The 12476-nt window shown below is 40.1% G+C and overlaps 1 protein-coding gene across 2 annotated transcripts in view; it reads left to right on the top strand.

Moving 5' to 3' along the window:
• Positions 1–12476, top strand: part of VPS13C (vacuolar protein sorting 13 homolog C) — a 215256-nt gene that overhangs the window by 33213 nt on the left and 169567 nt on the right. For both annotated transcript variants that reach the window (XM_075273791.1, XM_075273790.1), the window contains 2 exons: positions 2101–2160; positions 4108–4188. In XM_075273791.1, coding sequence (XP_075129892.1) covers positions 2101–2160; positions 4108–4188 — 141 coding nt within the window. The remainder of the gene's footprint in view (positions 1–2100; positions 2161–4107; positions 4189–12476) is intronic.

Genomic DNA, 12476 nt, shown 5'->3' with positions numbered 1-12476 from the left:
ACTAATATACATTTATTTGCATTTTTTCATAAAACATTCACTTTAAATCAAAATTGCATGAAGGTTCGTATACAGTACCAAGTGGCATTCTGACAATGCTGCAGGTGTCTACTTTAAGAAAATATATAGGTATGGGGGGGAGGGGGTTGGATGTTTTTTTTAATGTTGCAATTTAGGTTTGATTTGTCCATCTCAAAACTGTGAAAATTGCTCTGGCTACTGGAGGTGCAAAATTTCCAGAGACCCTTCGCAGCGAAAAGGTTAAAGCCATCACTACTAAGATGGTTAGATATTTTGGTGTCCGCAGTATTTTGTATTGATTGGTTGCTAATTGATGAAATCCTAAAAGAAGGAACTTTTTATGGTTTGATTCTTATGAATCCAGCTTTGATTTCCTTATTGTAGACTGGTTATCAGGAAGAAACACTACATGTGTGGGACTATCATCTGGCCATACTAAGGAAATCAGGGCTGCCTTTTGGCAGCAATCAATGCAAACCACCGTTACCACTGAGATAAATTGATGCAATCTTTGAATCTCTGCAATAATTTATTGCTTGTATTTGCCAAAACTTTGAATTGTCTAAAGGCTTTAACATTATGTTGACTGGATACTCCTTTTAAGTTCTTGAAGTGCCCTGAGCACATGAAATCAAGGCAAAATGAACCAATATTGAATAGGTATAGGAAAAAGAGAGAACAGGAGAACAGAAACCATATGACCTGAGGGAGGAGGACTGTGACTTGCCCAGTTGTGTCCCAGTGTCAGGAGCCATTAAGGGAGCCCTCTGAAAGGCCTGATTTGGGGGGAACATGGGGGACTTTGATTTGGAGATTAGATTTGAATGAGGACCATGTGTAGGTAAGATTGATCTGGTCCTTGTTATCTCAGTCCTTGGCTGTTAAAATTTTGTGATAATGCAGGAGGTCTGTTCCCACATTTCACTCTCTAATTGTGGGCCCTTCAGGAGATTGCTAGTGTTTCGGGATCATTGCAAAATGGAGTGTCCACAAGTATGACTTAGATGATAGCCTGTGGCTCATTCACGATAGGCTGAGATTGCTAAATGTACTGTTTGTGACCATGCTTTCTGGTTGTTCTGTCTCTGTGATATTTTGCATTGCTATTACTTTTTGCTGTATTGAAGTATTCTGTGCTATTGTCAATGTGCATTTTTGATCAAATATTTTCTGAAAAGAGGATGGTGTGCCCATTGCCTGTGCAGCTGGTGGTGTCATTTTTGTGGTGCTCAACTTGAAGTCTTTATATACTATGACCCATACTATGATTGATACATTGTAACCATACAGGAAGGGCTCCTAAATCTAGCCATTACAAATTTTGGTGAGACCAACTATCTAATGTGTACGGGAACCTCCTGGATTTTCTCTGTCAAATGTCAGCAAAATAGGTTAGATTAGATCCAAGCATTACTTTATGCTGTGCCTGGTAGTGGCTCCTCTCTCCCCATATAAAATGTATAAATTCATGTTTGTGGGGGTTTTTGGAAAGAGGGCTGTGGGGCCAACGGCTATCTAAGTTGCCTTTTCACACTAGGTTTATTGTGTTTGTTACATATGTGGTCTAAAAGCTCCCATTCATGATAAATATAACCTATAAATCTCTGAGTGGTATCTATTTAAAAAAATTAAAAAAAAGTGTGTATATATTTATATATAATAAATTTGCTGTAAACGCTGATTTCAAACAAATGGAGGCACCTTTAGCCGTCATCTGGTGAATGGTAGTCTATGGTTTGAAAACCGTTTAATGTGTATGACCAGCTAAATGATGTGCAAAGAAATGTTTTTGCCTTTTTTAGGCGTTATTTTGTATTTGAAAATCAACTTTTATATGTTTGTGTAGAAGAGTTCATCTCCCGATTATAAGAGACCTTGACAGCAACGTTTCTAAACTTCTTTAAACATTTACAGTAGATTAGGCAGCAAAATACTATTACTTATGTGATCTTCTAATATGTCTGTTGTGAATATTTGCCTATGTTGCCACACAATCGTTTGTCAAATGCCTTTGCCAATAAGCATAACAAATTAGTGTGACAAATTTCAGTTTCACTCAACACTATTTGTTTCTCACAGACCTCTAACGAAACCTGGACACCAAGCATATTGAATGAAGCTACTAAAATAATATACAAGGTAATCCAATAAATCCTAATGAAAGAATTGAGTATTGGGGAAATTGTGATGAAAGAAGCCCCACCTGGTATATGTCATTACTGAATTTTAGTGGTCATGAATTTATCATTAGCGAATATAGTGTTTATGTATTTATCATTACATCGATCTGGGTCAGGGGTGAAGCTGTTCTCTCTCTGTGATCACAGGACCAGATGTCCGTGTGTGTATATGTGTGTATATATATATATATATATATATATATATATATATATAGATATGTTTATTTTTAGTTTTTAATGGTATTACTCTTTACAAGCCTGATTTAATACTTTACAACCAGTTGTCTCCATCAAAATCAGTCAGGTACAAGAGAGGGGGTTTGTGGCCACACATAGACCTCTGTTTCATCCTGCTTTGCCGGAGGCAGATGGAGAAGTTAGGCTGGAGCTCCACGTAGCGTAAACCGTAGTGTTTTACAGTCATTTCAGAGTGGTTGAGGTTCTAGCAAATCCCATCCATGCATTGCAGAAAAATACATGCAGTGGATACGCTGCCATTTCCAAAACAGGCATAGTACGGAAACACCGGCAGTTTCCTTATAGGTATTGAAGCAGAAAGTCCGCAGAGAAAACCTCTGCAAATTTTGTGAAAAGTACTGCAGGAAATCTGCGATGGGTTGCCACCATGGATTTTCGTATAGTGCTTTTTGCTGTAGCTTGCTACATGGGGTCTTAGCCGTATTTTCCCAGCTTTACAATGCTAGGAAATGGGAAGGAGGGAGGTGGACCCTGGTACAGGAGCTTCACCTTTAAAAAAAAACAAACAAAAAAAACAAAACAAAAAAAGCCCTGTGTGATGCCTCTGAGCTTTGTCTCATCTTGGAAGCCAGCAAACAAGCTGTGTGTGCTTATTAGCTGGAAATGCAACTATTACTTACATATATATATATATATATATATATATATATATATATATATATATATATATATATTTCAAAATCTAGGGGTGGATACAGCCAAAGCAATACAACTACATCCTATAAATTAAAGCTGTATTTCATAAATGGTACAGGTGAATATTAGAGGCTTTAATATGTCTTTTTAAAGAAACATATTGGTAAGTGAAACAAAATTACAGGCTATGTCTCAATTCTGACTCCAATAGTGAGTAATAGCTTGGAATTAATTGAGTTTCACTTAGAAGTAAATGCACCAGTGTTGCCAGAACTGAATGCAGTTATAACTGCATTCAGACTTCTATGTGGTGTTGTTACCTGTGGTGTCTTCTCTTGAAGATACAGCAGCGTCATAAGAACTCCCTCACTCAGGGTAGATTAGCTTGACAACTGCAGTTGTGTGGAGGAGCTGCTTTCTACCCTCCCCCTTTCTATGGATTTCTAGATAAAAAGTAGCTGTGCCTGATTATTGGAGAAGAGAAGACAATTTATTTCTTGAATAGATATATATTTACTCTGGGTTCACACCAGCGCCTGAACTCCATTTTCAGGTTTCCGTTTTCTGCATGCAGAAGACTGAATCCTGTCAGGCCGAATACGGCCGTGAGCGGCGTGAGCGTTTTATGCGCTCTGCGGTGAAACAATTTTTTTTAAAACCGGACACAGAGTACTGCATGTCCGATTCTGTGTCCAGTTTAAAAAAAAACAGTTTCGCCGCGGAGCACATAAAACGCTCACCGGCGCGCACGGCCAGAGACTTTCCAAGCCCATTCAAATGAATGGGATTGAAAGATGCCGGCAGGTTTCCATCTCCTGCCCCTGTTTTTTGCAGGAAACAGAAACCTGCAGAACGGAGTACGGGCGCAGATGTGAACGAGGCCTTACCTGTTTCATTATTTATGAAAGTTGGATTTTAATTTGTTTTAATTTATATGTAAAACACTTCTTTGCTATAATGCAAAAATAAACGTGTAGTTGACCAGAATTTCTTGTATTCTTTTTTTGAGCAGTTGGTCCGTCTGGATAGTTTTAGCACCTACTGGAATGTAAACAGCAAAGTGTATTACCATCAATCGCGTGAAAAGATCCTGGTAAATATCCTTTTTAATTATAAATAAAGATTTGCTTCCATGTATTTGTTTTATGCTTTTTTGTTTTGTTTTGCAGTTAAAGCTGAAAAGAATATATAAATGTGTTTGTTCAATTTCCAACCCCCCAACCCCCCCCCCCCAAAAAAAAAAAAAACCAAAAAAAAAAAACAAAAAAACTTTGATTCATATTTTATGATGGGCCAAAGAAAACAAATGTTAGAGTTTGCTATAAATTGTTCTAAACACTTCAAAGTAGGTTAGACTACATAATAAACAAATAAAAATTGTGCCAATAATAAATATATTAATATAAAAGTTAAACTCATCCCCCACCAAAAAAAAATAAAAATAAAGATTTTTACGCGTCATTCGGAAATGCAGTGTGTAACTGTCAGTTCCGATGTATTTCTGGCACAGAAAAAGGGCTGTGGAGTTGTGTCTTGCAACCAGACAAACTACAGTGAACAGGTGGTAAAGGGAATTACTGACCTTCTGAGACTTGCTTAGAAGATTATACATTTATTTTATTTTAAGTATTACAAAATAGGATAAGTGAAAATGAAGAGATTAAGGCAGGAATTGTTGGGATATTTTGTAAATTTTCTTTAACCCTTTCCAGTTCTGCACTGTACTAATACATCACACATCATTGCTGTTAATTATGGATCCACAAATTACAGATGTGTGAATGGAGCTGAGACTGAACTTTGCACTTGAGAAAAGTCCCAGTGTGGACCGATACGTGGTGTACTGCTTTTTCCAATATTAGGACATTTTTCCTTCCATACAAGTTGCTGGCAGACCTGATTGTGTTTTTTCTTTTGCAAACCCTTTTGCCTGGTGAAGGGGTTTCTGCTGTGCAAATTGTGGGATAATCCACAGATTTGCTGGTGCTGCTACAAAAAGCAATGGTGCGGACTCACCAGTCTCAGACTCGATCAGTCAGAGACAGGGACACAGTATCTGGTGCACACAGGTTTATCTGGAAAAGAAAAAAAAAGCAAAATAAATAAGCCTTCGCTTCAGGCAAAAAATGTCAAAGCCCTGCTTGTCAGAGCACTAAACACTAAAAGGCTAACTATAGGTGTGGCTTACTAGCAATCACACGAAGAAATAAGGTAGCACAGTAAAGTCTCAGCATCTCATGACGGACCCAGGAGCCTTCTCTCGCTCCCAGGATCTGCCCTGAAGTGCAGGCTCTGCAACCTTTATAAACCATATATATATTTTTTTTCCAACTGTGATTATTAAATTTTTTCGAAAAAAGAGAACCAACCATATACTAGAATCAACCACTAGAACTACAAAATACAGTCGAAACAAGCACCAATGCATTTAAACCACTGCTACTGTAGGGCAAAAGGTCAAAAATAAGTGGCAGAAACAACGGAGAGAGACAGGGTGGCACAGGACTAGACTAGGAGGAAAGGGAGGGAGGGGGATGGGAGGGATCAGAGACCACGTATAGAAAAGTACGCATCCCAAAGTGCCCAGATGGTCCGAAATTTCTCCACTGTATTATTCAGAGTGGCAGTAAGAAACTCCAGGCACTTAACATCTTTGATACGAGCAAGTAGAAAGTGGGCCGAGAGAGGTGAGGTACTTTTCCAGTGACGAGCTATAAGGGTCTTAGCTGCAGTACAAATATATAAAAAAAGCAAAGAAGAGTGTTTACACAGGGTCCTGGGAGGTAAGTTAAGGAGATAAACCAGAGGGTCCAGGGGGGACAGCATGAGGGAAGATTGCGTCCATCATGGACTTCACCTCCAGCCAAAAAGGACGGATCAGAGGGCAGTCCCAAAAAATATGAAAAAGAGTACCTGGACCCAAAAGGCATCTCCAGCAATTATAGGGAATATTGGGGTTTAATGTGTAAAGGAGGGCTGGGGTGTGGTACCAATGTAGAAGAGTTTTATACTGGCTCTCACGATAATGTTATGCAGGTGGACGACTTAATAGCACGAGACCAGATGATCTGCCACTGAGCCTGAGAAATCTGCCACCCAAATCAGACGATCATCGAGTCATATATTTGTGAGTCAGAGGGGTCCGTCCACCCGGAGAGGAGGATAATCGATAGATGTCTGAAATCACACCCTTAGTAGAGGTGTCAGCACGGCACAACCTCTCAAAGGTAATAGGGACGGAAACCTCAGAGCCCCAAATATAGTAAACAAAAAGTGTGCAATTTGCCGATAGTGGAACCACTCCGATCTAGGCATGGGCAGGGTATTAATAAAGGATCGACCAGATCCGCCACATGGAACCATAGCCATATAGTTTAATGTCAAGTTTTTAATGAATAATTTATGAAGGAAAGGTCTAGACTGGTACAATCAAGATTCATTGCTGAACAGATTACCGTAGTTTAATATTCTTGTTATCACTATGGGTTAATGAGTAACATTACTTGAGAAAAATCTGGCTCTCCCTATACATTTTCTTTATCCACTAATGTAAAGGGTATGTGGGTGTTTATTGCATCCAACTTTACAGAGGGCTTTTTATGTCTCCTAACATGTTAGAGAACATTACTTTAATAGACTTTGTATAAAGCAATAGTGCAGTTTTTGTTCTTGAAGAATAAGAAGGTTTCAGACTATTAGATGAATTATATGTTTCATTTTAGTTTCCTTCTATGCAGACTTTCTCTGCTTCTCTGTGATCTCAGAGCTTTTTTGGAGACTGTCTGCTATGATGTCTTCAGTACACTGCACACAGAAAATAGAGTATTCTCCATTACTCACTTTCTCACTCAGAAGCACCAGCAGGACCCTATAGGACAATATATAGAAGTACTGACCTTTGATGTGAACAAAGCACATTGGGAAGATAGAAGCTTTCTTTTTAGCTCTTTCTCGCTCTTGGCTTGGCCTCTGTGTGTCATCTCTCACTCTGCTAATCCTACTTCTCATCTATCCATATCCATGTCATAGGAAATCTGACAACTGTGATATCTTCAGTCCAACATGGAAACTGGCCTCTTACAGCTGATCAATGTTGAGTCTACCTAACAGCACTCTACCAATCATATATTTTATTTCCTTTCCTAAGGATAGGACATAAAAATAATTTCTAGACAAGCCCTTTATGTGGAATTAGAATTCAGTTTTCCTCTATATGGTTGAAGGATGAGTCTTGGTTTGGTGAATACCAATGCCTCACAGCATTGTGCCAACTGCAAGCATTAGTAGAAGAGGGATAGCTCGAGTTGAGCTTTAGTATCTCAAAAAAGCACTTCTGGATGAGCAAATACTATTTTAGCTAAAAGGGAGGTGAAGATAAATTCGTATTAATGCCTACAGATTTAGAGTGGAGTGTCAATATCATCTTTTAGTGTAATGAGTAGGTGTTCCAAGACTTTAGTTCATTTAGTGTATGTTCACTTATACTTTTGGTTTGGTTTATACTTTTTTGGCAAGGTATGTTGTAAAAGTTGGTGACTTTTTTTTCTTCTTTTAATGAGTCTATCAGGAGCAACCCCTAGCAGTAGACAGTCTCACATACACCTGTAAACCTTTTGAATCGTGCCTTCAATTTACATTTTCCTAATGTAACTAGAGGCAGACCTTGAAAGGGAGACCATCTAATTTGCGTGAGTAAAAATATTATTTGTGTAATTGGAAGCAAGATTCACAAAAATAAAGATATCAGGGTGTTTGTTAGAGTAATCCACTGCTAGGTACTGGGGCTGGTTGGCACCAATCAACAGTTGGGTGTGTTGGTGTCTCTAGTCTGGACAGGAAGACTGGTAAGTATGATGGGTTGGACGAACGATAAATCCAGCATGCGATCTCTGATAAAACGTAGCCTTTATTCGTGAAAAATATCCAAGATAAAAAATAGATAAATCGATATCTGATATTTCAAAAATAATCCATGATGGCGAGTGGAAAAGACGGCGTCTGGCTGACGCGTTTCGGAGCGCTAGATGGGCTCCTTACTCATAGCCTCCTTACTCATAGCCTCCTTACGATATGATTTATCGTTCGTCCATTTGTATTTCACCTCAAGCTGGGAGGCTAGTTTCCGTGCAGGCGTATTTCATTGAGGAGGATTACAATACGGCTGAATCAAGGTGGACTCTATACGGGTTACTGACTGAAGACAGTGAGCTGACACACTTTCCCAATAGTATGATGGGTTGGGCTGAGTTAGTTGGGGAGGGCTAGTAGTGGATAGGATAGCTAGGAAGTGCAATAGAGGGAGTGACAGTGAGGTAGTGTGGGGCAGCGTACAACTACCATGATGCTTCGCATGAGCTAAGTCAGCTACACCATGTAAACAAATGCAGAGGAAGCCAGGAGCTCCCACAGAAATCAAGAAATCACTCAAAACACTGCTAAATGTATTTGGGTGCACTTAATAACCCATTATTAGCATGAACTGACTTTTTTTTTTTTTTTTTTTGCCTGAAAACCATTTTTAATAAACGGTGCCAGAGTGAATACATAGAAGTAAAGCTTATCCTTTGCTGTGAGCTTTATTCTCCAGATAACACCTGTAATTTTTTAGAACATTTTTCAGAATGTCTAGAAGGGTTATCAAGGAATTTCAGATCTCTACCAAATGGCTGAGGAAGGTAAAATAAAACCTCACTTGTCACTGGTTCCCTTGCTGCTGCCTTTTCCAGTGGTGCCCAGGGGATTATCCTGGCAAATGTCTGAACCAATCTGAGGCCTCGACAATCATAGGAAAGGACACTGGATGTCATTGACATGTCACTAGTGACATCCGGTTCTTTCCTGTAATCGCTGAAGTCAATGCTTGGCCGCAAAGATTTTGGCTTAAATAGCTTGGAAATGGCCACATTGAATGGTTGCCAGGAGTCATGCTCCATGTCTTAATTTTGTTTTATTTGCATCTCACTTCACCAAGCGAATGGCCACATTTAGTAGCACGTCCTCAGCTCCCTGATGATGTAATATCAGGCCATTGCTATCAATCTGTAATAAAGCCAGCTCATTTCATGGGTATCTTAGAAACACCTTTAAAGTGTTGGCTCTCTGAGAAGCTTATCAGCTTCTCCATATGTGTGTGCGTCTAGCAGTAAGAGATGCCGAGCAGCAACAAATTTTACCTTTGATACAAAAACTGCTGCACAGATGGTATAAGGTAGTGTAACCAATAGCAACAACTCCTGCATTACGAACTAAACCGTTCCAGTAAATTTTTATTTAGCAGATTGTACCTGCTCCAAATGTTTATACAACAGCAAGAAAGCAGCAGCCTGTGCTATAGTCACATGATATGTTTGGTGATATCACATGCAAAAATTTCAATAAGTAATTTGACTTTTAATACATTAAGTTATTTCTGTATTATACTGTTGATATAAATGTGTGTATTTTTCTTCTGTCAAGGGGCAATCACTACCTTTTTAGAATGGTGGCAGTGATCAGCTATAATGTAGCAGAAGGCCTGGTTACGCCAAGACTTGCAGCATTATACAGTAACTACAAAGTGGATGGGATTCATGCGAATCCCATGCCCACTTTGCGTTTAAAACCGCAGTGCGGACACACTGTGACTTCCAAAACCAGCGTGGTTTTGGAAATTGTACTATGTCAATTATATCTACAGAAACACCGGAGGCTTTCTTATAGATATAATTGTAACAGAAAGTCCATGGAGGAAAACTCCCCGAACTTTCTGTTCAAAGCTCTGCGGGAAGAACCATGATGTGTTCCAGTCGCGGTTCTTCCCGCAGCGCTTTAGTGCTGCGAATCATCCCGTGGGGCCTTAGCCTAAAAGCTAATCAAAACTTTATATGCATCTAAAAGTACACCTCGTTAGCTAGAGAATAAACTGGGACATAATGATGTGAAATGGAGAAAAAAAAAAAATAATAATTTTGCAAGGTGAAGATAGAAAATATGAATAAGGTCACTGAGTCTTAAAGGGGTTGTCCAATCAAAATTTTTATACATTTAAATAGGCTGGGGGGAGATGAGAAAAATCATATTCCCCTTTTCCTGATGCCTTCCAGTGTGGTCAGGTCCTCGCAATCTTCTGTTATCTTCCAGCGGACTTCCCAGCCACACGTGACTGCTAAAGCCAATCACTTATGACGCCCTGGGGTCTCTTGCTAAGGCCATCAATTACAATTATTTATTCATGGAATTTTTTGTAGGTGAAATTGAGTGACCCCAATTACTTGGATGAATAGCCATTCTTCCATATGTCTCAAACAGTTTGAAGGGCAGGGTCAGTTTAACCATAGGGCAGACTGTGCACTTGCCTACCCAATGGTAGTGGGGGCTTCCGTGGGATAATCCCAGGGCTACATTTGTCAGGAGTCCTTAGTCGTCAGATTACTCATTGAGAGAGTGGGACTGAAGGTATTTGTTGGTCGAGTCTTATTAAAGTCATCTCGCCAGGTTCCCCCCAGTGGTTTAATTCAGATCAAAGACGTGTGAAACGAAACTGCTATTATTATACTCTGTGGTCTCTTCGGTATAACAAGTGAAGGCCTAGGGAAGGTGATTAAACAGTGTTACCTACCTCTCCTGGTGCTGGTCTTTGGGCCACTTCTGGTAACAGATACATAAATGACGTGAGAGATTGGGATTTGGAGAATATATCCATTATAGGATACTATACTGTGTGGCTGATCTACTTTTCAAACATTATATTGTATAGAGGAGCCACTATAGGACATTATGCTAGTTGAAGAGCTGCTGTGAAACACTATACTGTGGGACATTATATATGGTACTTCTTGCACTATGGGATATTATTCTGAAAATGATTTTCTAGTAATTGGAAAAACTCCTAATCGGGGTAGGTATAACATTTAAATATTTTTTTTAAAAAAAACCCTACTCGCCTGTACCTGTTCCCTGATGTCCACTGCATAAAAACAGTGAGGGTGTCTGGGAGGGGGACATGTATTTGTGGGGGACATAATATAATGTCTTAGGGGCCACTGGTGTGCGGGACAGTTTAAAGGGATTCTACCATTAAAAAACTTTTTCTAGGTAACACGTTGGAATAGCCTTTAGACAGGCTATTCCTCTCCTACCTTTTGGAAGTGCTCGCCGCCGCGCCATTCGTTTGAAATACCAGTTTGTACCAATATGCTAATTAGTTCTCTCGCAGCGATGGGGGCGGGCCCCAGGGCAGGAAATGCAATGGGGGCGTCCCCATTGCTGTTCGAAAACCGACTCCAGCGCCGCCTCTGTCTTCTTCTGCATCCTCCCCTTCCTTCTTTGGCTTGACGTCGGACGCCTGCACAGTACGCTCTGTTCGGCGAACTTCGCCGAACGTACTGCGCATGCCCGCGGCCATAGTGCCAACACCGCAATTTTGTGCATGCGCAGTATGTTCTGCGAAGTTCGCCGAACAGAGCGTACTGCGCAGGCGTCCAATGTCAAGCCAAAGAAGGAAGGGGAGGATGCAGAAGAAGACAGAGGCGGCGCTGGAGTCGGTTATCGAGCAGCAATGGGGACGCCCCATCGCATTTCCTGCACTGGGGCCCGCCCTCATCGCTGCTAGAGAACTAATTAGCATACCGGTACAAACCGGTATTTCGAATGAACGGCGTGGCAGAGATCACTTCCAAAGGAAGGAGACGAATAGCCTTTCTAAAGGCTATTCCGACATGTTGCCTAGAAAAAATAGTTTTTTAATGGTAGAATCCCTTTAATGTGTGATGCCACTGCAGGGGCATCATACTATGTAGGGGCCAAAATTTGTGCTGGTCAGGTATGTCTAAGTGGTGGTTATGGGGGGACAACTTTTGAAATCCTTGCAACCCAGTGCCCACCAATGTGTTAAAATGGCTCTGTTGAAGGGAGCTTTATCAGAGTAAGTAACTTAACCCCAGTCCTCTGTAGTCCAGTCCCTGTATTTCTTGCAGAATGTCAGTCTGTCCTTCAAAAAGAATGATTTAAAAACATTAAAACAGCAAAATTTTTGAAATTTGTCAAACTCAAAACTTTTTGCCATAAATGTAGAACCTAGCAAGACAAAAACTTGTACAAGGGGTGAAAGGGGTCAATCAAGGACAAATCGGGTAAGGGTCATGGTCTAGATGCGTTCTTTATGTAGGATTGCCTGATTCAGTTGAATCTTTCCAATCATTAAGGCTAAAAGCACCATGTTGCAGAAATGCAGGGTTTTTTTTTTCTTTGTTGCAGACTTAGTTGTGCTTTTTTGAGCCAAGGCCAAGAGTGGATTGAGCAGAAGGTAGTATAAGTACTTCCTATATATTTCCCATTCCTTTTGTAGCCATTCTTGGCTTTAGCTCAAGAAACCATAACTAAATCTGCAACAAAAAGCTGCAT

The sequence above is a fragment of the Leptodactylus fuscus genome, chromosome 5, assembly GCF_031893055.1.
Source record: "Leptodactylus fuscus isolate aLepFus1 chromosome 5, aLepFus1.hap2, whole genome shotgun sequence".
Classification (NCBI taxonomy): Eukaryota; Metazoa; Chordata; class Amphibia; order Anura; family Leptodactylidae; genus Leptodactylus; species Leptodactylus fuscus.
The sequence above is the reverse complement of the archived record's forward strand: the minus strand, read 5'-3'. Positions and strand labels throughout refer to the sequence as shown.